The 25,003-nt window shown below is 41.4% G+C and overlaps 3 protein-coding genes across 6 annotated transcripts; all 3 read right to left on the reverse strand.

Annotated features, from left to right (window-relative positions):
* Positions 1-8: 8 nt before the first annotated feature.
* LOC311486008 (UDP-glucuronosyltransferase 2C1-like) lies at positions 9-2,198 on the reverse strand. The gene is made up of 2 exons (XM_084541753.1): positions 2,192-2,198; positions 9-1,960 (listed from the first exon to the last, which is right to left on the reverse strand). Exon 2 carries the CDS (start codon positions 1,958-1,960, stop codon positions 377-379), a length of 1,584 nt encoding a protein of 527 aa, XP_084397879.1. The 5' UTR covers positions 2,192-2,198; the 3' UTR covers positions 9-376.
* Positions 1,994-12,354, reverse strand: LOC311486007 (UDP-glucuronosyltransferase 2C1-like). Of its 3 annotated transcripts, none has more exons than XM_084541752.1 (2): positions 11,315-12,354; positions 1,994-7,493 (listed from the first exon to the last, which is right to left on the reverse strand). In XM_084541752.1, the coding sequence occupies exons 1-2, from the start codon at positions 11,417-11,419 to the stop codon at positions 5,910-5,912; spliced, it is 1,689 nt and encodes a 562-aa protein (XP_084397878.1). In that variant the 5' UTR covers positions 11,420-12,354; the 3' UTR covers positions 1,994-5,909. The 3 variants fall into 3 exon arrangements, with proteins under 3 accessions (XP_084397878.1, XP_084397876.1, XP_084397877.1); XM_084541750.1 differs by lacking the exon at positions 11,315-12,354 and adding an exon at positions 7,725-9,840; XM_084541751.1 differs by lacking the exon at positions 1,994-7,493 and having other exon boundaries at positions 7,520-11,419; positions 11,651-11,681.
* Positions 12,355-13,684: 1,330 nt separating this feature from the next.
* LOC311486005 (UDP-glucuronosyltransferase 2C1-like) lies at positions 13,685-21,222 on the reverse strand. 2 transcript variants are annotated; one of them, XM_084541747.1, is made up of 2 exons: positions 19,921-20,418; positions 13,685-15,320 (listed from the first exon to the last, which is right to left on the reverse strand). In XM_084541747.1, the coding sequence occupies exons 1-2, from the start codon at positions 20,023-20,025 to the stop codon at positions 13,737-13,739; spliced, it is 1,689 nt and encodes a 562-aa protein (XP_084397873.1). In that variant the 5' UTR covers positions 20,026-20,418; the 3' UTR covers positions 13,685-13,736. The 2 variants fall into 2 exon arrangements, with proteins under 2 accessions (XP_084397873.1, XP_084397874.1); XM_084541748.1 differs by lacking the exon at positions 13,685-15,320 and adding an exon at positions 21,163-21,222 and having other exon boundaries at positions 18,440-20,025.
* Between the last annotated feature and the right edge of the window lie 3,781 nt (positions 21,223-25,003).

Genomic DNA, 25,003 nt, shown 5'->3' on the forward strand with positions numbered 1-25,003 from the left:
TAGATCTGCACAGATTTTTTCAATGATTCCCCCAGATCTTTAGGCTCAGTGGTGCTCTGTTTGATGTAAGGTGTACTCTGCTGATTTGTGTCACACATTTGCTCATTGTATTTAGATTCAAAAGACTCACATGCTTTTTGCTGGCATTTTTATTCCAACTTTTCACCCTTACAGATATTTAAAAAAATAATAAGAAGAACAAGAAGTCCCTCTACATTCTCCTATTCTTAATACGGTGAACATGGGTTCGTTCCCTGGTTGTTTTCTGTATACTTTCATTACTATTTTAAACCCATTTTATTTTGGGTTGTGACGATGTCTGTTGAACCAATGTATGCATGATCATATTTTGATTCTGATTATTTCACTTGATTCATTAGTCACGTTTCACTTTATATTTACACATTGCAGTGTATAAACACCTAATAAAGACGAAAATAGTTACAACCATGACCAACACAGCTCCAGCCAAGAAGAGAGCTACGTCTACAGAGTGGTACGAATACCAGGGCATTCTGTACGACTCTGCTTTCAGGTGAGCTGCACCTTTGTGTCTCATAACAAACTCTATCCAGAAGAGGGCATTCTCCAGTGGTGTTATTGGCTGATCTTTGTGCAGCCTGGACAGTCTCTGCATGTTCATCCTGTAGGATGGCTCGTTCAGGACTTCCTGTATGGCCTTCAGGAAGTTGTCGTCTTTGTCCACTATAGCTAATCTAAGAATCTTTGCTCCTCCTCTCTCTTTCAGACGGAGCAGGTTGTCGTATTGGTCAAAAAACACAGGGATGCCAACAACTGGAACTCCATGATAAATAGCTTCTTGGACTCCGTTTGTTCCTCCATGAGCAACAAATAGTTTGATCTGAGGGTGTCCTAAAAGGTCATTCTGTGGCATCCAGTCAACCAGTAAGGTGTTGTTACCCAGAGTGGTTGGTCTGTCACCACTATACTTCCAGATTACTTTCTGAGGTAATCTGGCAAAAGTAGCTGCGATTTCATTTGCCAAGTCAGCAGGAAGTTCACCTACAAAAGTCCCCAGAGACATGATGATGACTCCATGCTCTCCAGAACTCTGAACAAACTCCTCCAAGTGTTGAGGTAGAGGTTTAGCAGGTTTACACTGGAACCCTCCCATGTACACAACGTTAGGCATGGTGGGACGAGGGAACTCAAACACAAAGTCCGCTCTCATGAGCCAAATGTCTGCATCAATCATTACCTGGTTATAGTCAATATCAGGTCCAAGGTATTTATCACATAATTTCTGATACACTTCTTTGATAATCATGTTATTTTGCGATTGAGACATCAGATGAAAAACCATGTTTTTAACCTTTGTAAGGAAGCTCATCTTGTCACTGTATCCAGATCCTGTAACAGGAATGTAGGATATGGGTGAAGGAGCAATGGCAAGATGAGCCTCTCCAGCTATTAGCCAGCGAACATTATAAACCAGAGGAAGGTTCAAATATTTGGCCAAAATGACTCCATTACCCCAGCAGGGGTCAGTGAGTACCAGATCAAACTTGCTGTCTATCAAGCTATTTATAATTTTCTTGTCATCTATCATTGCTGTTACAAATTCAGCCACAGCTTGGTGCACGTCAACAGCTGTGCCAGTCATCCCTACAAACATGTGGAAAAGTCTAAGGAAGGATAAACTGCCTCGTTCAAATTCTATTACATCAGACACCAATGTTGTGATCATCTTCTGATCTAAACTCCTCTCCACTGGAACTGTAACAGCTTTGTAATAAGAGGAGTTTTCCTTGATGTACCAACTTTTGCTGGAGCGCACAATAGTTATATTGTGTCCTCTGGAGTGCAAAGCTTGAAGCAGAATATCCATGTTTATCCAGTGGCTGCCTTCAGTTGGAACGACCAAGATGTTGCCACCTTGACAGGCTCTGGGGATAAGGATGAGCAGAAGCAAAGCACTGCAGCAATAGATGAGCCTCATCTGAAATGAGATCAATGGAAAGTCAATTGATAAATGAAAACAATATTCAGAATCTTGGCATTTCTAATGAACTGTGATCATTTAAAATAATTAACCTAATTTGTCTGAATGTGATCAACAAACTTCAGCTGCATTTTGACAAACATTCATCCACTGACTGATCTGCATAGATATCCTGCATATTACACTAACATTATTCAGCATATGTATGTATGCGCAGTTTCTACTTACTGTAGACTGTGTTGTTTCTCCACCCAGGAACAGAATGTGTGGCACAACACCACTACCTGGCAAGTCTATACAATTGGGAGGGGAGGCACTAACACAGTCTTAAGAATGCCCTAATAGGCCTGTAGGCCTGTACAGGAAGTCAGTAACTGGGCCAATGTGTTGGCAAACAAAAGCAATAATACGATTACTGATTGACAGACCAGTACACAGATGTTAAGAAGCAAAGGTTGGTCTTTACAAATTTATACTTGATAAGTGCCTTTTCAACTACAGTAATTTAGTATGCAGTCATCATAATCTGGGCTATTTGTTTGGCAAACCGAAGCAATAACGCGATTACTGATTGACAGGACCAGGTTAAAAAAAGACATGTGTCACAATGTTTGTCACGGTATGGTGGTGGTGAGGTAGGACCCAAACGCAGGACAACCAGGAGATGAGGCAGGAGTAAGAAACAAAATGACTTTAATGAAAATGAAATGGTAACAAAAAGCACTGCAGAGATGGCAGGAAAATCCAAACAGAGCAAAACCAAAATGAGACGTGAACACGGAAGGAATACAAGGGAAAGATTACAGGACCAAAGTTACAGACAGCACGGGAGGAAAAACAGTTGAGGGGTAGCTAACAGAGAAACAGCATGTATGGGAAGGAATACAGACGACACGACAAAAGGGAAAAGCAGGGCTACACACACACACACACACGTGGGCAGAGGGGTAACGAGACACAGGTGAAACTAATGAGGGTGGAGCACACAAGGAGAAACCAATGGAACAATCAAAAGGGGAAAGCACAGGGAGTTACACTAAACAGGAAAACAAGGAAGAACTTTTCAAAATAAAACAGGAAACTCAAAACATGTTCACAGCTAATCCTTAACACAGACCAAGGACAATGTCCAGAGATGGAGGACTCAAAAGCAGGACAGTACGCTCACGGGAAGGTTGAACGTGACTTTAATGGCCTTACGAATAGATGACACAAAACTGAAAGGAGGAAAAGATAAAGAAAAGATTGTCGAAATTTGTTGAACATAATCAGACTTCAATTCATTCATTCATCTTCTGTAACCGCTTGTTCTGTGAAGGGTCACGGGGTGGCTGGAGCCTATCCCGGCTGTCATCGGGCAAGAGGCGGGGTACACCCTGGACAGGTCACCAGTCTTTCACAGGGCTAACACAGGGAGACAAACAACCATTCACACTCATATGCACACCTACGGCCAATTTAGAAACACCAATGAACCTAACGAGTACGTCTCTGGACGGTGGGAGGAAGACGGAGTACCCGGAGAGAACCCACGCAGACACAAGAAGAACATGCAACCTCCACACAGAAAGGCCCCAGTCGGTCTGGATTGGAATCCGGAACCTTCTTCAGATTTCAATTGAAACGTAATTTATATTGTGCTAATATCAGCCTCATTTAGCTGTGTTCTAAAAGGTACAAACATCAGACTTGTCCGTGTGTTGGCAGGATGGCAGTATTAAGATGATAATCCTTTTTGTATTCTCCCACTGAGTCATGATTTCAAAATGAAATTTTAATTAATAAAGGACAGCTTCAACAAAGGTGTGAATCAAAGACACATCAGTGAGACAGACACATTCAGCCAGTGGATTCAAATCAAACCTTCTTGCTCTGAGGCATCAGTGCTAATCACCACACCACTGAGCCACCATTACTTATACAGTGGTATGCAAAAGTTTGGGCACCCCTTAGGAAAATCATTGCATCGGTTTGTCACTTGCTGAGCTTTTGAAGCAGCAACTTTATTTTAACATATGTTATACCTTATGGAAACTGAAACATCTCAGTAGTGAAATCACTTTCATTGGTCCAACAGAAACATTTTTATGTGTATTTAAACAAAAATAGGCATGTGCATAAATTTGGGTACCCCAAAGAAATAATTCCATTAATATTTAGTAGAGCCTCCTTTTGCCGCAAGAACAGCCTGTAGATGCCTCCTATAGCCACAGACAAGTCCCTGAAGTCTGGCAGGTGGTAGTTTGGCCCATTCCTCCATACAAAACGCCTCCAGTTCAGTCAGGTTTCTTGGCTTCCATGCGTAAACAGCCTGCTTCAAATCAATCCATACATTTTCAATGATGTTAAGGTCTGGGGACTGGGATGGCCATTCCAGAAGATTGTACTTGTGCTTCTGCATGAATTCCTTGGTGGATTTTGAACAGTGCTTAGGATCATTGTCCTGCTGAAAAATCCAACCCCGGCGTAGCTTCAACTTTGCGACAGATTCTTGTCAAGAATCTGCTGATACTGAGAGGAATTCATGTGGCCCTCAACTTCAACAAGGTTTTCAGTCCCTGTGCTAGCCACACAGCCCCATAACATGATGGACCCTCCACCAAATTTCACAGTAGGCAATAAGTTCTTCTCATGGAATTCAGTGTGTTTTTTTCGCCATGCATACCTCCTCTTGTTCTGACCAAATAACTCTATCTTAGTCTCATCTGACCACAGTATTTTTTTCCAAAATGCTTCTGGCTTGTCCAGATGTGCTTTTGCATACCTCATGCGACTCTTCTTGTGACGAAGACTCAGGAAAGGCTTTTTGTGCATCAGCCTTCCAAAGAGCTTTTCCTGGTGCAAAGTACGCTGGATTGTGGAACGATGAACAACTACACCATCAGTAGCCAGATGTTCTTGTAGTTCTCTGGAGGTGGTCTGTGGCTTGTCTGTGACCATTCTAACCATCCTTCGCCTGTGCCTTTCCAGTATTTTTTTGGCCTTCCACATCTTTCCTTCACAAGGACTGTTCTTGTGGCCTTCCATTTCTGCACCACATTTCTGACTGTGGAGACAGACAGTCCAAACCTTCTTGATAATTTCTTGTACCCTTCTCCTAATTCATGATAATGAATTATGTTAGTTTTTTGGTCAGTGGAGAGTTCTTTCGATGCCCCCATGTTGCCACACTCTAAAAAAGAACCTAGGACAAGCACAGCCATCAATTGCCTCTGTTAAATAGCCTTTTTCATGATTGGTTCCACCTGTCTTTGTAAGTGAAGGTCTCACAAGCTAGTCAAAGCAATTTTGTGCTGCAACCTGTCAGCTATAAATCCCTACAGGTCTTGAAATCAATGTGATTAAAAGGGTGCCCAAACTTTTGCACATACCATTTTTTAGATTTTAATTTATCATAATAAAACTATGTAATGCTACTCTGAGAATTTTGGTCTGGAAAACACTCAAATGTCTACATCTCTGTAGGAAATCAAATCTTGTTGCTGTGATCTTCTTTTATAAAGTTAGAGCAAATTATCATGAAATCTTAGAGGGGTGCCCAAACTTTTGCATACCACTGTATATTTTGCTATTTAACTCAGGTAGCCACACCAACACCAGATGACAACATAATGCAAAGATTTCACCTTCAGCTACAAAATATACTGTTATTGTGAGCAGCTACATCCTGACATTATCAGTACAGTATCTTTGGATGGAAATGCAAACTCTTAAATATTACTGATGAATACACTGACTCCTGAATAATAATCCAGTTTGTTACAACAGGTTCATTTCATTTTAGGTGCAACAAGTCTAGAATAAAGAGGAGTGTCACTAATACCATTGCTCAACTGTAGAAAAATGCTGCATTAAATGTGATAATCCCAAGTAAAATATTTCTTCAAAGACAGTAGGAATTTCATTTAATTTTACACACATACTGTACAGTATATCAGCTGATTCATTAGTCACGTTTCACTTTATATTTACACATCGCAGTGTATAAACACCTAATGAAAATGAAAATAGTTACAACCATGACCAACACAGCTCCAGCCAAGAAGAGAGCTACGTCTACAGAGTGGTACGAATACCAGGGCATTCTGTATGACTCTGCTTTCAGGTGAGCTGCACCTTTGTGTCTCATAACAAACTCTATCCAGAAGAGGGCGTTCTCCAGTGGTGCTATTGGCTGATCTTTGTGCAGCCTGGACAGTCTCTGCATGTTCATCCTATAGGATGGCTCGTTCAGGACTTCCTGTATGGCCTTCAGGAAGTTGTCGTCTTTGTCCACTGTACCTAATCTAAGAATCTTAGCTCCTCCTCTCTCTTTGAGACGGAGCAGGTTGTCGTATTGGTCAAAAAACACAGGGATGCCAACAACTGGAACTCCATGATAAATAGCTTCTTGGACTCCGTTTGTTCCTCCATGAGCAACAAATAGTTTGATCTGAGGGTGTCCTAAAAGGTCATTCTGTGGCATCCAGTCAACCAGTAAGGTGTTGTTACCCAGAGTGGTTGGTCTGTCACCACGATACTTCCAGATTACTTTCTGGGGTAATTTGGCAAAAGTAGCAGCGATCTCATTTGCCAAGTCAGCAGGAAGTTCACCTACAAAAGTCCCCAGAGACATGATGATGACTCCATGCTCTCCAGAACTCTGAACAAACTCCTCCAAGTGTTGAGGTAGAGGTTTAGCAGGTTTACACTGGAACCCTCCCATGTACACAACGTTAGGCATGGTGGGACGAGGGAACTCAAACACAAAGTCCACTCTCATCAGCCAAATGTCAGCATCAATCATTAACTGGTTGTAGTCAATATCAGGTCCAAGGTATTTATCACATAATTTCTGATACACTTCTTTGATAATCATGTTATTTTGCGATTGAGACATCAGATGAAAAATCATGTTTTTAACTCTCTCAAAGAAGCTCATCTTATCACTGTATCCAGATCCTGTAACAGGAATGTAGGACAGGGGTGAAGGAGCAATGGCAAGATGAGCCTCTCCAGCTAATAGCCAGCGAACATTATAAACCAGAGGAAGGTTCAAATATTTGGCCAAAATGACTCCATTACCCCAGCAGGGGTCAGTGAGTACCAGATCAAACTTGCCGTCTATCAAGCTATTTATAAATTTCTTGTCATCTATCATTGCTGTTACAAATTCAGCCACAGCTTTGTGTGCGTCAACAGCTGTGCCAGTCATCCCTACAAACATGTGGAAAAGTCTAAGGAAGGATAAACTGCCTCGTTCAAATTCTATTACATCAGATACCAATTTTGTGATCATCTTCTGATCTAAACTCCTCTCCACTGGAACTGTAACAGCTTTGTAATAAGAGGAGTTTTCCTTGATGTACCAACTTTTGCTGGAGCGCACAATAGTTATATTGTGTCCTCTGGAGTGCAAAGCTTGAAGCAGAATATCCATGTTTATCCAGTGGCTGCCTTCAGTTGGAACGACCAAGATGTTGCCACCTTGACAGGCTCTGGGGATAAGGATGAGCAGAAGCAAAGCACTGCAGCAATAGATGAGCCTCATCTGAAATGAGATCAACGGAAAGTCAATTGATAAATGAAAACAATATTCAGAATCTTGGCATTTCTAATTTACTGTGATCATTTAAAATAATTAACCTAATTTGTCTGAATGTGATCAACAAACTTCAGCTGCATTTTGACAAACATTCATCCACTGACTGATCTGCATAGATATCCTGCATATTACATTAACATTATTCAGCATATGTATGTATGTGCAGTTTCTACTTACTGTAGACGGTGTTGTTTCTCCACCCAGGAACAGAATGTGTGGCACAACACCACTACCTGGCAAGTCTATACAATTGGGAGGGGAGGCACTAACACAGTCTTAAGAATGCCCTAATACCTAGTGCAGGCCTGTACAGGAAGTCAGTAACTGAGCCAATGTGTTGGCAAACAAAAGCAATAATACGATTACTGATTGACAGACCAGTACACAGATGTTAAGAAGCAAAGGTTGGTCTTTACAAATTTAAATTTGATAAGTGCCTTTTCAACTACAGTAATTTAGTATGCAGTCATCATAATCTGGGCTATTTGTTTGGCAAACAGAAGCAATAACGCGATTACTGATTGACAGGACCAGGTTAAAAAAAGACATGTGTCACAATGTCTGTCACGGTATGGTGGTGGTGAGGTAGGACCCAAATGCAGGACAACCAGGAGATGAGGCAGGAGTAAGAAACAAAATGTCTTTAATGAAAATGAAACGGTAACAAAAAGCACCGCAGAGATGGCAGGAAAATCCAAACAGAGCAAAACCAAAATGAGACGTGAACACGGAAGGAATACAAGGGAAAGATTACAGGACCAAAGTTACAGACAGCATGGGAGGAAAAACAGTTGAGGGGTAGCTAACAGAGAAACAGCATGTATGGGAAGGAATACAGACGACACGACAAAAGGGAAAAGCAGGGCTACACACACACACACACACACACACACACACACACACACACACACACACGTGGGCAGAGGGGTAACGAGACACAGGTGAAACTAATGAGGGTGGAGCACACAAGGAGAAACCAATGGAACAATCAAAAGGGGAAAGCACAGGGAGTTACACTAAACAGGAAAACAAGGAAGAACTTTTCAAAATAAAACAGGAAACTCAAAAAATGTTCACAGCTAATCCTTAACACAGACCAAGGACAATGTCCAGAGATGGAGGACTCAAAAGCAGGACACTACGCTCACGGGAAGGTTGAACGTGACTTTAATGGCCTTACGAATAGATGACACAAAACTGAAAGGAGGAAAAGATAAAGAAAAGATTGTCGAAATTTGTTGAACATAATCAGACTTCAATTCATTCATTCATCTTCTGTAACCGCTTGTCCTGTGAAGGGTCACGGGGTGGCTGGAGCCTATCCCGGCTGTCATCGGGCGAGAGGCGGGGTACACCCTGGACAGGTCACCAGTCTTTCACAGGGCTAACACAGGGAGACAAACAACCATTCACACTCATATGCACACCTACGGCCAATTTAGAAACACCAGTGAAACCAACGAGTATGTCTCTGGACGGTGGAAAGGGAAGACGGAGTACCCGGACAGAACCCACGCAGACACAAGAAGAACATGCAACCTCCACACAGAAAGGCCCCAGTCGGCCTGCATTGGAATCCGGAACCTTCTTCAGACTTCAGTTGAAACGTAATTTATATTGTGCTAATATCAGCCTCATTTAGCTTTGTTCTAACATGTACAAACATCAGACTTGTCCGTGTGTTGGCAGGATGGCAGTATTAAGATGATAATCCTTTTTGTATTCTCCCACTGAGTAATGATAGCAAAATGAAATTTTAATTAATAAAGGACAGCTTCAACAAAGGTGTGAATCAAAGACACATCAGTGAGACAGACACATTCAGCCAGTGGATTCAAATCAAACCTTCTTACTCTGAGGCATCAGTGCTAATCACCACACCACTGTGCCACCATTACTTATATATTTTGCTATTCAACTCAGGTAGCCACACCAACACCAGATGACAACATAATACAAAGATTTCACCTTCAGCTATAAAATATACTGTTATTGTGAGCTGCTACCTCCTGACATTATCAGTACAGTATCTTTGGATGGAAATGCAAACTCTTAAATATTACTGATGAATACACTGACTCCTGAATAATAATCCAATTCGTTACAACAGGTTCATTTTATTTTAGGTGCAACAAGTCTAGAATAAAGAGGAGTGTCACTAATGCCATTGCTCAGCTGTAGAAAAATGCTGCATTAAATGTGATAATCCCAAGTAAAATATTTCTTCAAAGACAGTAGGAATTTAATTTAATTTTACACACATACTGTACAGTATATCAGCTGATTCATTAGTCACGTTTCACTTTATATTTACACATTGCAGTGTATAAACACCTAATGAAAATGAAAATAGTTACAACCATGACCAACACAGCTCCAGCCAAGAAGAGAGCTACGTCTACAGAGTGGTACGAATACCAGGGCATTCTGTATGACTCTGCTTTCAGGTGAGCTGCACCTTTGTGTCTCATAACAAACTCTATCCAGAAGAGGGCGTTCTCCAGTGGTGTTATTGGCTGATCTTTGTGCAGCCTGGACAGTCTCTGCATGTTCATCCTGTAGGATGGCTCGTTCAGGACTTCCTGTATGGCCTTCAGGAAGTTGTCGTCTTTGTCCACTGTAGCTAATGTGAGAATCTTAGCTCCTCCTCTCTCTTTCAGACGGAGCAGGTTGTCGTGTTGGTCAAAAAACACAGGGATGCCAACAACTGGAACTCCATGATAAATAGCTTCTTGGACTCCGTTTGTTCCTCCATGAGCAACAAATAGTTTGATCTTAGGGTGTCCTAAAAGGTCATTCTGTGGCATCCAGTCAACCAGTAAGGTGTTGTTACCCAGAGTGACTGGCCTGTCACCACTATACTTCCAGATTACTTTCTGGGGTAATTTGGCAAAAGTAGCAGCGATCTCATTTGCCAAGTCAGCAGGAAGTTCACCTACTAAAGTCCCCAGAGACATGATGATGACTCCATGCTCTCCAGAACTCTGAACAAACTCCTCCAAGTGTTGAGGTAGAGGTTTAGCAGGTTTACACTGGAACCCTCCCATGTACACAACGTTAGGCATGGTGGGACGAGGGAACTCAAACACAAAGTCCACTCTCATCAGCCAAATGTCTGCATCAATCATTAACTGGTTATATTCAATATCAGGTCCAAGGTATTTATCACATAATTTCTGATACACTTCTTTGATAATCTTGTGATTTTGCGATTGAGACATCAGATGAAAAACCATGTTTTTAACTCTCTCAAAGAAGCTCATTTTATCACTGTATCCAGATCCTGTAACAGGAATGTAGGATATGGGTGAAGGAGCAATGGCAAGATGAGCCTCTCCAGATAATAGCCAGCGAACATTATAAACCAGAGGAAGGTTCAAATATTTGGCCAAAATGACTCCACCGCCCCAGCAGGGGTCAGTGAGTACCAGATCAAACTTGCTGTCTATCAAGCTATTTATAAATTTCTTGTCATCCATCATCGCTGTTACAAATTCAGCCACAACTTGGTGTGCGTCAACAGCTTTGCCAGTCATCCCTACAAGCATGTGGAAAAGTTCAAGGAAGGATAAACTGCCTCGTTCAAATTCTATCATTTCAGATACCAATTTTGTGATCATCTTCTGATCTAAACTCCTCTCCACTGGAACTGTAACAGCTTTGTAATAAGAGGAGTTTTCCTTGATGTACCAACTTTTGCTGGAGCGCACAATAGTTATATTGTGTCCTCTGGAGTGCAAAGCTTGAAGCAGAATATCCATGTTTACCCAGTGGCTGCCTTCAGCTGGAACGACCAAGATGTTGCCACCTTGACAGACTTTGGGCATAAGGATGAGCAGAAGCAAAGCACTGCAGCAATAGATGAGCCTCATCTGAAATGAGATCAATGGAAAGTCAATTGATAAATGAAAACAATATTCAGAATCTTGGCATTTCTAATTTACTGTGATCATTTAAAATAATTAACCTAATTTGTCTGAATGTGATCAACAAACTTCAGCTGCATTTTGACAAACATTCATCCACTGACTGATCTGCATAGATATCCTGCATATTACATTAACATTATTCAGCATATGTATGTATGTGCAGTTTCTACTTACTGTAGACGGTGTTGTTTCTCCACCCAGGAACAGAATGTGTGGCACAACACCACTACTTGGCAAGTCTATACAATTGGGAGGGGAGGCACTAACACAGTCTTAAGAATGCCCTAATACCTAGTGCAGGCCTGTACAGGAAGTCAGTAACTGGGCCAATGTGTTGGCAAACAAAAGCAACAATACGATTACTGATTGACAGACCAGTACACAGATGTTAAGAAGCAAAGGTTGGTCTTTACAAATTTAAATTTGATAAGTGCCTTTTCAACTACAGTAATTTAGTATGCAGTCATCATAATCTGGGCTATTTGTTTGGCAAACCGAAGCAATAACGCGATTACTGATTGACAGGACCAGGTTAAAAAAAGACATGTGTCACAATGTCTGTCACGGTATGGTGGTGGTGAGGTAGGACCCAAATGCAGGACAACCAGGAGATGAGGCAGGAGAAAGAAACAAAATGACTTTAATGAAAATGAAACGGTAACAAAAAGCACCGCAGAGATGGCAGGAAAATCCAAACAGAGCAAAACCAAAATGAGACGTGAACACGGAAGGAATACAAGGGAAAGATTACAGGACCAAAATTACAGACAGCACGGGAGGAAAAACAGTTGAGGGGTAGCTAACAGAGAAACAGCATGTATGGGAAGGAAAACAGACGCCACGACAGAGAACAAAGGGAAAAGCAGGGCTACACACACACACACGTGGGCAGAGGGGTAACGAGACACAGGTGAAACTAATGAGGGTGGAGCACACAAGGAGAAACCAATGGAACAATCAAAAGGGGAAAGCACAGGGAGTTACACTAAACAGGAAAACAAGGAAGAACTTTTCAAAATAAAACAGGAAACTCAAAACATGTTCACAGCTAATCCTTAACACAGACCAAGGACAATGTCCAGAGATGGAGGACTCAAAAGCAGGACACTACGCTCACGGGAAGGTTGAACGTGACTTTAATGGCCTTACGAATAGATGACACAAAACTGAAAGGCGGAAAAGATAAATAAAAGATTGTCAAAATTTGTTGAACATAATCAGACTTCAATTCATTCATTCATCTTCTGTAACCGCTTGTCCTGTGAAGGGTCACGGGGTGGCTGGAGCCTATCCTATCATCAGACGAGAGGCGGGGTACACCCTGGACAGGTCGCCAGTCGATCACGGGGCTAACACAGAGAGACAAACAACCATTCACACTCATATGCACACCTACGGCCAATTTAGAAACACCAATGAACCTAACGAGTATGTCTCTGGACGGTGGGAGGAAGACGGAGTACCCGGAGAGAACCCACGCAGACACAGGGAGAACATGCAACCTCCACACAGAAAGGTCCCAGTCGGCCTGGATTGGAATCCGGAACCTTCTTCAGATTTCAATTGAAACGTAATTTATATTGTGCTAATATCAGCCTCATTTAGCTTTGTTCTAACATGTACAAACATCAGACTTGTCCGTGTGTTGGCAGGATGGCAGTATTAAGATGATAATCCTTTTTGTATTCTCCCACTGAGTAATGATAGCAAAATGAAATTTTAATTAATAAAGGACAGCTTCAACAAAGGTGTGAATCAAAGACACATCATAGATACAGACACATTCAGCCAGTGGATTCAAATCAAACCTTCTTACTCTGAGGCATCAGTGCTAATCACCACACCACTGAGCCACCATTACTTATATATTATATTTTGCTATTCAACTCAGGTAGCCACACCAACACCAGATGACAACATAATGCAAAGATTTCACCTTCAGCTACAAAATATACTGTTATTGTGAGCAGCTACATCCTGACATTATCAGTACAGTATCTTTGGATGGAAATGCAAACTCTTAAATATTACTGATGATTACACTGACTCCTGAATAATAATCCAATTCGTTACGACAGGTTCATTTTATTTTAGGTGCAACAAGTCTAGAATAAAGAGGAGTGTCACTAATGCCATTGCTCAGCTGTAGAAAAATGCTGCATTAAATGTGATAATCCCAAGTAAAATATTTCTTCAAAGACAGTAGGAATTTCATTTATTTAATTTTACACACATACTGTACAGTATATCAGCTGATTCATTAGTCACGTTTCACTTTATATTTACACATTGCTGTGTATAAACACCTAATGAAAATGAAAATAGTTAAAAGCATGACCAACACAGCTCCAGCCAAGAAGAGAGCTACGTCTACAGAGTGGTACGAATACCAGGGCATTCTGTACGACTCTGCTTTCAGGTGAGCTGCACCTTTGTGTCTCATAACAAACTCTATCCAGAAGAGGGCATTCTCCAGTGGTGCTATTGGCTGATCTCTGTGCAGCCTGGACAGTCTCTTCATGTTCATCCTGTACGATGGCTCGTTAAGGACTTCCTGTATGGCCTTCAGGAAGTTGTCGTCTTTGTCCACTGTAGCTAATGTGAGAATCTTAGCTCCTCCTCTCTCTTTGAGATGGAGCAGGTTGTCGTATTGGTCAAAAAACACAGGGATGCCGACAACTGGAACTCCATGATAAATAGCTTCTTGGACTCCGTTTGTTCCTCCATGAGCAACAAATAGTTTGATCTTAGGGTGTCCTAAAAGGTCATTCTGTGGCATCCAGTCAACCAGTAAGGTGTTGTTACCTAGAGTGGTTGGTCTGTCACCATTGTACTTCCAGATGACTTTCTGAGGTATTTTGGCAAAAGTAGCAGCGATCTCATTTGCCAAGTCAGCAGGAAGTTCACTTACAAAAGTCCCCAGAGACATGATGATGACTCCATGCTCTCCAGAACTCTGAACAAACTCCTCCAAGTGTTGAGGTAGAAGTTTAGCAGGTTTACACTGGAACCCTCCCATGTACACAATGTTAGGCATGGTGGGACGAGGGAACTCAAACACAAAGTCCACTCTCATCAGCCAAATGTCAGCATCAATCATTAACTGGTTGTAGTCAATATCAGGTCCAAGGTATTTATCACATAATTTCTGGTATACTTCTTTGATCACCATACGGTTTTGTGTTTGGGTTATTAGATGTAAAACCATGTTATTAACTCTCTCAAAGAAGCTCATCCTGTCAGTGTATCCAGATCCTGTAATAGGAATATAGGATATGGGTGAAGGAGCAATGGCAAGATGAGCCTCTTCAGCTATTAGCCAGCGAACATTATAAACCAGAGGAAGGTTCAAATATTTGGCCAAAATGACTCCACCGCCCCAGCAGGGGTCAGTGAGTACCAGATCAAACTTGCTGTCTGCCAAGTTTCTCATCAATTCCTTGTCATCTAGCATCGCTGTCACAAACTCAGCCACAGCTTTGTGTGCTTCAACAAATACATCGAACATCCCTACTGTCATGTGGAAAAAATTAATCAAGGGTTGAGCCCCTCGTTCAAATTCTATTAACTCGGATACGATTCTTGTGATGAACGTTTGATCTAAACTCCTCTCCACAGGAACTGTAACAGCTTTGTAATAAGAGGAGTTTTCCTTGATGTACCAGCTTTTGCTGGAGCGCAGTATAGTTATACTGTGTCCACTGGAGTGCAAAGCTTGAAGTAGAATATCCATGTTTATCCAGTGGCTGCCTTCAGTTGGAAGGACCAAGATGTTGCCACCTTGACAGGCTCTGGGGATAAGGATGAGCAACAGAAAAGCACTGCAGCAATAGATGAGCCTCATCTGAAAGAAAAAAAAAGAAAAAATGACAATGAAATGTTAAATTGTTGCCATTGTTAATGATCTCTGATCATTTAAAACTATTTTTATTTTGAGCAATTATGACAATTATGCAATCACAGGCGATTTACCTTGTAACTGCCGTCTCAAATTGTTACCTACCATTTTTTTCTGTCATTGCCAATTCTCCTTTTTCACTTTTTCATAAAATAAATTTGTGCAAACTCTAATGAAAATCATATGTCACGGCAAGAAGTTCTTTTTTAAAGTCTTTTAAACTGATTTCAGTAATGTCTCACAATGCTCATGACTGTTCCCGCCCAAACAATATAAATAATTAAACCTAATTTGTCTGTTTGTGGTTTACAACATACAACAACTTCAGCTTCAGTTTAACAACCATTCTTCCATCGACTCATCTGCATAGATATCCTCTAGATTACATTAACTTTCAGATTTTTAACATATGTATGGGAAAAAGTTTCTACTTACTGTAGGCTTTGTTGTTTCTCCACACAGGAACAGTCACAGTGTTGTACAACGCCAGTACCCGACACTTCAGTGTAATGGGGAGGGGGGGAGCAAAGACAGTGTTGAGAATGGCCTAAAACCTAGTGGAGCCCTCTATGGTAGAACGTAGTAACCGGATCAATGTGTTGGCAAACAGAAGCAATAACACGATTACTGATTGACAAGATCAGGTTAAAAGAAGACAAGTGTTACAATATCCAGAGATGGAGGACTCAAAAGCAGGACACTACGCTACAGGAAGGCTGAATGTGACTCCAGTGGTCTTACGAGAAGATGATACAAAACTGAAAGGAGGCAAAAAAAATAAAAAATAACTCTGGTAGAAATTTGTTAAACATAATACTCATTACAACAAGCTAAGGGTCTGCTTATTTTGAATTATTTTCTTGACAATCAATAATAGACAACAGACTACAGATGAAACCTAATTTAAATTCATATCAGTCTGATCTGGCTTTGTTCCAATGAGAACAAATATCAAACTTGTCAGTGTGTTGGCAGGATGGCAGTATTTAGATGATAATCCTTCTAGTCTTCTTCCACTGAGTCATGATAACAAAATCTAATTTCCAACTGGGGCAGAGAGAAGCTTCTCTCTCAGGCTGAAACACAACAGTGTCACCTTACTCTGGAACAAACAGGTGGTCAATCAGGAAGGCTGATCTGAAAACAGGTTTGTCATTGCTAGAGCAAGCAAGGTGTCAGGCAATGCTGGAACACTTAACTGGATGATGAGCAAGACAGCCACTCTAGAACTGGCTGTGTGTCGACCAACTTAAAGGGAAACTACTGTTTTTTACAACCTGGACCTTATTTCTGGCATAAAACACGGTTGTTTACTCACCCACATAACTTTTGTGTAATTCGTATGCCTTCGGAAGATATTTAGATCTGTGTATATCCATGTAGTGGGAGTGACTGGGACACCGAAACGCAGCCTCTAAATAATGCATTATCTGCTGCGAAACTCGTTCATTTCACCAATATTTTGTTATCGTATGCTAGTACTATACCCCGTTGAGTCCGGAGTTAGCTGTTATCATCATCTGGGGTCTGTAGATTGACCTACAGACCCCGAATGATGTCTTCTGATCTGGATGATGTCATCTCTGAGCGCCGGGCACACCTGCGACAGTCGGCTTGTTTACTGTAATTTGCTACTGCTAGTTTTTTTGCAACATGGCTGAATATTTTTCCGATTCTGTGGTTGTGGATGAACCATAGCAGTAGCAAATTACAGGTAAACAGGCTGACCGTTGCGAGTGCGCGCGGCACTCACAGACGACATCATCCAGGTCAGAAGACATCATCTGGGCTCTGTAGGTCAATCTACAGACCCCGGATGACGATAACAGCTAACTCCGGACTCAGCGGGGAATAGCACTAGCGTACGATAACAAAATACTTGTGAAATGAACGAGTTTCGTGGCAGATAATGCGTTATTTAGAGGGTGCGTTTCGGTGTCCTCCCAGTCACTCCCACTACATGGATAAACACAGATCTAAATATCTTCCGAAGGCATACGAATTACACAAAAGTTATATGGGTGAGTAAACAACCGTATTTTATGCCAGAAATAAGGTCCAGGTTGTAAAAAACAGTAGTTCCCCTTTAAGTTAGTCGACACACAGCCAGTTTTAGAGTGGCTGGCTCGCTCATCATCCAGTTAAGTGTTCCAGCATTGCATGACGCCATGCCTGCTCTAGCAATGACCAACCTGTTTTCAGATCAGCCCTCCTGATAAAAAACAGTAGTTCCCCTTTAATATCAGAAACTAACTCAGAAACAGTCATTTTGGAGTCATACTTGGAACCAGGAAAAAGGCACGTATAGTCGACTCAGGTACAGTAACAAGAAAGGAAGCATTAGGAACTTAGCTGACTGATACTTCAAACTGTTAAGATGTCAGTTGACCCAGGAGCCCGACAGAAGTTGACCAACCAATGAGCAGATTCAAGGAAAGGGGGGCATCAGGCAATTGAGAGAGAGAAGAAATGTTGACTTACAGAGGATCAGGAGAGACATCCCCTAGAACTGAAGGCATCGACCGCTTTAGAAGCAAGTGTAACATCGGCTGACGTAGACGCACAACAAAGATTGACCAAAGTTGCAAACTAATGAACAGATTGAGTGTTGGTCATGCTGGGGCACAAGAGACAGCTGCTCAGTGAGACCTCAGTGGTGCTCCACTCCAGGGCCTCTGTGAGACTCAACATTTACACTTCCATCCACCTCAGAAACTGTGAGAACGACGAAGATGGCCAGCGGTGGGTACACAACATTTACTACTCAGTAGACATTGTGACATTACGTTGAAAGCTTATATTTTGCCATTCAACTCAGGTAGGCATACCAACACTAGATGACAATATAAAGAAGATTTAACCTTCAGCTACAAAGTATACAGCATTTGTGGACATCTACATCCTGATATTGCAAATCAGTACAGTATTTTTGGATGGAAAAGCAACTTCTTAAATATAAATGATGAATAAACTAACCCTGAATTTCATTTCAGATGCATTAAGTCTAAGAATAAATTTATTTTAAATATATTTTATTCACATAATGTACAGTAAATCACCTGATTCATTAGTCACGTTTCACTTTATATTTACACATTGCAGTGTATAAACACCTAATGAAAATGAAAATAGTTACAACCATGACCAACACAGCTCCAGCCAAGAAGAGAGCTACGTCTACAGAGTGGTACGAATACCAGGGCATTCTGTACGACTCTGCTTTCAGGTGAGCTGCACCTTTGTGTCTCATAACAAACTCTATCCAGAAGAGGGCATTCTCCAGTGGTGTTATTGGCTGATCTCTGTGCAGCCTGGACAGTCTCTGCATGTTCATCCTGTAGGAGGGCTCTTTCAGGACTTCCTGTATGGCCTTCAGGAAGTTGTCGTTTTTGTCCACTGTAGCTAATGTGAGAATCTTAGCTCCTCCTCTCTCTTTCAGATGGAGAAGGTTGTCATATTGGTCACCAAACACAGGGATGCCAACAACTGGAACTCCGTGATAAATAGCTTCTTGGACTCCGTTTGTTCCTCCATGAGCAACAAATAGTTTGATCTTAGGGTGTCCTAAAAGGTCATTCTGTGGCATCCAGTCAACCAGTAAAGTGTTGTTGCCCAGAGTGGCTGGTCTGTCACCACTGTACTTCCAGATGACTTTCTGAGGTAATTTGGCAAAAGTAGCAGCGATCTCATTTGTCAAGTCAGCAGGAAGTTCACCTACAAAAGTCCCCAGAGACATGATGATGACTCCATGCTCTCCAGAACGCTGAACAAACTCCTCCAAGTGTTGAGGTAGAGGTTTAGCAGGTTTACACTGGAACCCTCCCATGTACACAACGTTAGGCATGGTGGGACGAGGGAACTCAAACACAAAGTCCACTCTCATCAGCCAAATGTCAGCATCAATCATTAACTGGTTGTAGTCAATATCAGGTCCAAGGTATTTATCACATAATTTCTGGTATACTTCTTTGATCAGAAGATGGTTTTGCGTTTGGCTTATTAGATAAAAAAGCATGTTTTTAACTCTCTGAAAGAAGCTCATCTTATCAGTGGATCCAGATCCTGAAATAGGAATATAGGATATGGGTGAAGGAGCAATGGCAAGATGAGCCTCTTCAGCTATTAGCCAGCGAACATTATAAACCAGAGGAAGGTTCAAAAGTTTAGCCAAGATGTCTCCACCACCCCAGCAGGGGTCAGTGAGTACCAGATCAAACTTGCTGTCTGCCAAGTTTCTCATCAATTCCTTGTCATCTAACATTGCTGTTACAAATTCAGCCACACCTTTGTGTGCTTCAATAAATACACTGAAAAACTCTACAGTCATGTGGAAAAAATGAATCAAGGGTTGAGCCCCTCGTTCAAATTCTATGAACAGAGATACGATTCTTGTGATGAACGTTTGATCAAAGCTCCTCTCCACTGGAACTGTAATTACATTGTAATAAGAGGAGTTTTCCTTGATGTACCAACTTTTGCTTGAACGCAAGATGGTTATATTGTGTCCTCTGGAGTGCAAAGCTTGAAGCAGAATATCCATGTTTATCCAGTGGCTGCCTTCAACGGGAAGGACCAAGATGTTGCCACCTTGACAGGCTCTGGGGATAAGGATGAGCAGAAGCAAAGCACTGCAGCAATAGATGAGCCTCATCTGAAATGAGAACAACTGACAATCAATAGATTGATCAAAAAATATTTACAATCTTGTAAACCTAATTTTTCTGAATGTGAGCAACAAACTTCAGCTGCATTTTGACAAACACTCTTCTACTGACTGATCTGCATAGATATCATGCATATGACATTAACATTATTCAGCATATTGACATGTGTATGTGCAGTTTCTTCTTACTGGAGGCTGTATTGCTTCTCCACCCAGGAACAATGTGCTGGACAACACCAGTACCCGGCAAGTCAATGTTATCGGGAGGGGAGCCGCTAACACAGTCTCAAGAATGCCCTAATACCTAGTGAAGGCTTGTATACAGGATGTCACTGGGTCAATGTGTTGGCAAACAAAAGCAATAATACGATTACTGATTGATAGACCAGTACACAGACGTATGAAGGTTGGTCTTTGCAGATTTAAATGTGTCAAGTACCTTTTCAACTACAGTGATTTATTATGTAGTCATCATAATTTGTTTGTTTAACCACAATAAAATAAGTGTTACAATACCCAGAGATGGAGGACCCAAAAACAACTTTTATTAAGTTGCCCAGAATTGTTAAGTAGTTAGCAGACATTGCGACATTGCCATGAAGACATATAACTATATGTACTCATTCATTCATTTTCTGTGACTGTTTGTCCTCTGGAGGATCGCGGGAGCAATGTTCAAAATGTTACCATTGTTAATGATCTGTGATCATTTAAAACATTTTTCATTTAAAATTTTGGCAGTTATGACAATTGTGCAATCACAGACTATGTACCTTGTAACTGCTTTCTCAGTTTGTTACCCAGTGATTTTTTTCTGTCATTGCCAATTCTCCTTTTTCACATTTTCATGAAACAGATTTGTGCTTAGTCTAATAAACATCCTATGTCACTGCAATAAATATTTTTTTAACATCTTTTATACTATTTTGACATTATCACACATTGCTTGTGACTGCTCTTGCACAAACAATACAAATAATCCTAATTTGTCTGTTTGTGGTTTACAATATACAACAACTTCAGCTGCATAACCATTCTTCCATCGACTCATCTGCATAGATATCCTGTAGATTACATTAACTTTCAGATTTTTAGCATGTGTTTGGGCAAAAAGTTTGTACTTACTGTAGGCTTTGTTGTTTCTCCACACAGGAACAGTCACAGTGTTGTACAACACCAGTACCCGACACCTCCGTGTAATGGGGGGGGGGGGGGGGGGGGGCAAAGATAGTGGCCTAAAACCTAGTGGAGCCCTCTATGGTGGAACGCAGTAACTGGATCAATGCGTTGGCAAACAGAAGCAATAACGCGATTACTAGTGATGTTACGAGACTTGCCGAGGCTTCGAAGCGTGTGTCGAGTAATGGAGGGGGCGTTTCTACGACGCGCGTATCGAGGCTTGCTTCATTTAGGGGAGGGGCCGAAAATAATGACGTCCGAAGCCTCGCTGCCCGGCTGTACCACGTGACTGCTTCAGAAAGTGGTTCGGATTTTGCCGCGAGGTTTTACAGCACTATAAACCCCTCGGGGTTTTTGATAGAGAGTTGCGGTCAATTCAGAGTTTGGATAGCGTTTATATACTTTGGATACTAGAGTTTGGATATCGTTTATATAGTGTGGAGATAGTTTGGAGATAGTTTTTTAGAGAGAAAGATATGGTTTGAAGATTAAGGAGAGTGAGGAGAGGTAAGAGGATGGAGCCAGCTAGGAAGAGACACATTCAGTGCCCTCATTCTAGTTCCACAAGCACTTTCACTTTCCTCTGCCTGCTTAAGCCCATGCCATTTGCCTAAAGTGGCAGAAAAACATTACACAAAATGCCATATCATATGATACTACCATTTTGGGAAAATGTACACACACAGAATATATTCAAAAAATATTTTATCATATACATGTGATAATTTAAGTAGAGAAATTATTTGGTCATACATTTTTTTTTGTAATTCATAGTCATTCCCAAGAGCCATTACAGACACAAAAATTCAATGCATCACCCTCGTGCTACCTTTGGGGTCTCTGGGACCCCAAGCGAATGGACAGACAGATAGAGATCATGCAAGAGAGTAGCACGAGGGTTACGTGGTTAAGAGCTACAGCTGCCTGTGATTATACACCTGGCCAGTAGGTAGTTTCGTGTGCACATGAAGCTTCGAGAGATGAACCCTTTCTCAAATCAATTGGCTCAAGTGGTTCAATACCTCATGAGGCTTCATCTCACCATCACTAGCGATTACTGATTGACAAGACCAGGTTAAAAGAAGACAAGTGTTACAATATTCAGAGATGGAGGACTTAAAAGTAGGACACTACGCTAACAGGAAGACTGAATGTGACTTCAGTGGCCTTACGAGTAGATGATACAAAACTGAAAGGAGGCAAAAAAACATAATTGTTAAACATAATACTCATTACAACAAGCTAAGGGTCTGCTTATTTCAAATTATTTTCTTGGCAATCAATAATGGACAACAGACTACAGATGAAACCTAATTTAAATTCATATCAGTCTGATCTGGCTTTGTTCCAGTGAGAACAAATATCAAACTTATCAGTGTGTTGGCAGGATGGCAGTATTTAGATGATAATCCTTCTTGTCTTCTTCCACTGAGTCATGATAATAAAATGTAATTGGGGCAGAGAGAAGCTTCTCTCTCAGGCTGAAACACAACAGTGTCACCTTACTCTGGAACAAACAGGTGGTCAATCAGGAGGGCTGATCTGAAAACAGGTTGGTCATTGCTAGAGCAGGCACGGCGTCAGGCAATACTGGAACACTTAACTGGATAATGAGCGAGCCAGCCACTCTAAAACTGGCTGTGTGTCGACCAACTTAATATCAGACACTGACTAACTCAGAAACAGTCATTTTGGCAGTCTACTTGGACTCAGGAAAATGCCACATATAGCCCACTCAGGAACAGTAACAAGAAAGAAAGCATTAGGAAGTTGTGATAAACTTCTGTCCAAAGCTCCTCTCCACTGGAACTGTAATTACATTGTAATAAGAGGAATTTTCCTTGATGTACCAACTTTTGCTTGAATGCAAAATAGTTATACTGTGTCCACTGGAGTCCAAAGCTTGAACTAGAATATCCATGTTTATCCAGTGGCTGGCTTCAGTTGAAATGACCAAGATGTTGCCACACTGCAGGAGAACAGGAGAGGTGATCACATCACTTGGGGATTGGACTTCCACTGTGCTCGGCAGCAGGTGGACAGGGTGAGAGACAAGATTGATAGGAGCCATGCTTCTTTCTGGATGACTTCCCAGCAGGTGTCTCCAGGTCAGGGTTGTAACAGCATCAGGTAGCAGCCACTGATCTACTACTGTCAGCACCCGACGTCTGCTAACTTAGGAGTTGGGACAAATGGGAGGTCAAAGGGTAACTGATTCAGAAGCTGGAGCTGAAAGGAGGTTTGCAGGCCAGTATCATGGCTCAGAATTTTGTTTTCTGTGACCTTGTTTGGTTTTCCCTTGTGTTTCCTGTTTTTATTTTGTGAGGTTCCTCGTTGGTGTTTCTTGTCTTGTTTTACTCCCTTTGCCACTGTTTTTTCCTCTATGATTGTTGGATTGGTTTCTCCTTGTGTGCTTCACCCTAATTAGTTTCACTGTCTTGTGCCCCTCTGCCCATGTGCGTATATATAGTCTTGCCTTTACTTTTGTTCCCTGTCAAGTTGTCTATGATGTTAACTCACAGCCCTGTCAAGTCCTCATTGGCTTTTCTTCTGTTCTGATTTCCCTCTGCTTTTTCAGAACATTGTGAAACTAAAAAGTGTTGTGTATTTTTGTGTACTGACATTTCAACAGAAAATTAATGTTCTTTGAGTCTTGTCTGTGTCTCAGCAGCGCATTCTTACAAGAACTGGCATCACAAATATCTCTTCTAATATGGATAAAAACAAGCAAAGTTGCATACTTTACATTTGTACTGTATTTACCGCTGTATTGTGATAGACAAGCAATCGCCATTAGTATATTAGTACTGCAAATGCCCAAGTTTAGCACAGCCACAGGCTGGAACAACTGGTATGTGTTTTCCCAAAAGATGCTGACCACCAATAAATTAGATTAATGTTAGGTACCGTCACATTTCCAGCTACACTGGTGAGATAGCAGGTTCAGTTTTGTAATGCAGTTCCAGTAAGAGCATCTTCGATATTTCAGACAGCACGCACTTAGAAATCCATACCATTAGCATAGCTTGTAATGCATCATCTTGTTGTTTCCTCTACAAAGTATGTTTCATTCCTGAATATAAAATTAAAATAAATAAAATAAAATAAAAATAAAAAATAAAAAATCAATCTTGCATAAAGATATTGGAAAACATGAACAAATCTGTTGATTATATACTATCCTAAAGAATGAGGAGAATGAAAGAATGAGAAGTTATGCACTTCGGTTGCAGAGTAGAATTAAAAAACAAATAGCCATGAAATCAAAACTAAAGGAATTATGGAAATTAATTTTTCAGTGTATGCTGGATATTGATTTATTTGTTTATTTTTCTCACATAACACCTCTGGATCCCACAATATGCTGTCGCCATGGAACCACAAACATAACCCACAATGAGGGAGCTAGTGATTTGAAATGCGGCATCATGTGGCCGTGGACTCCAGGTAACGATGTGGAAACGTGAGGCAGAATGCCGGTGGCAGAGCTTGCCATTTGCTGCTGCGGAGAGGCTGTATGGAGGGATGACAGCCTATTCCTGCTTGTGATTAGTGATCACAAGAATGCTAGGAGAATGGGAGGGACAGACTGTGGTGGTGGTGGTGGGGGCTGGGGCGGACTCTCTGAAGGAAGAGGAGGAGGAGGAGAGGAGGATGCGCTGAGCCTGAGCACAATTGGAGGCAGCAGGGAGTGAAGCAGCATCTGTGTGAGGCGAGAGAAAGGACCTGCATGGAATGGAGGAAGGCTAGAGCGACGCTGTAGCTGTTGTCAAGACTCACACCACCT

Source organism: Chelon labrosus, assembly GCF_963514085.1.
Source record: "Chelon labrosus genome assembly, chromosome: 3".
NCBI lineage: Eukaryota > Metazoa > Chordata > Actinopteri > Mugiliformes > Mugilidae > Chelon > Chelon labrosus.

Bases quoted from the DNA above. Each gene is read 5' to 3' on its own strand.
- LOC311486008 (XM_084541753.1), bottom strand. From the start codon at position 1,960: ATGAGGCTCATCTATTGCTGCAGTGCTTTGCTTCTGCTCATCCTTATC.
- LOC311486007 (XM_084541752.1), bottom strand. From the start codon at position 11,419: ATGAGGCTCATCTATTGCTGCAGTGCTTTGCTTCTGCTCATCCTTATG. The intron at 7,494-11,314 runs GTAAACATGGAT...ATCTCATTTCAG, and splicing joins CAGCTGAAGGCAGCCACTGG to ATGAGGCTCATCTATTGCTG.
- LOC311486005 (XM_084541747.1), bottom strand. From the start codon at position 20,025: ATGAGGCTCATCTATTGCTGCAGTGCTTTGCTTCTGCTCATCCTTATC. The intron at 15,321-19,920 runs ATAAACATGGAT...TTTTTCTTTCAG, and splicing joins CCGTTGAAGGCAGCCACTGG to ATGAGGCTCATCTATTGCTG.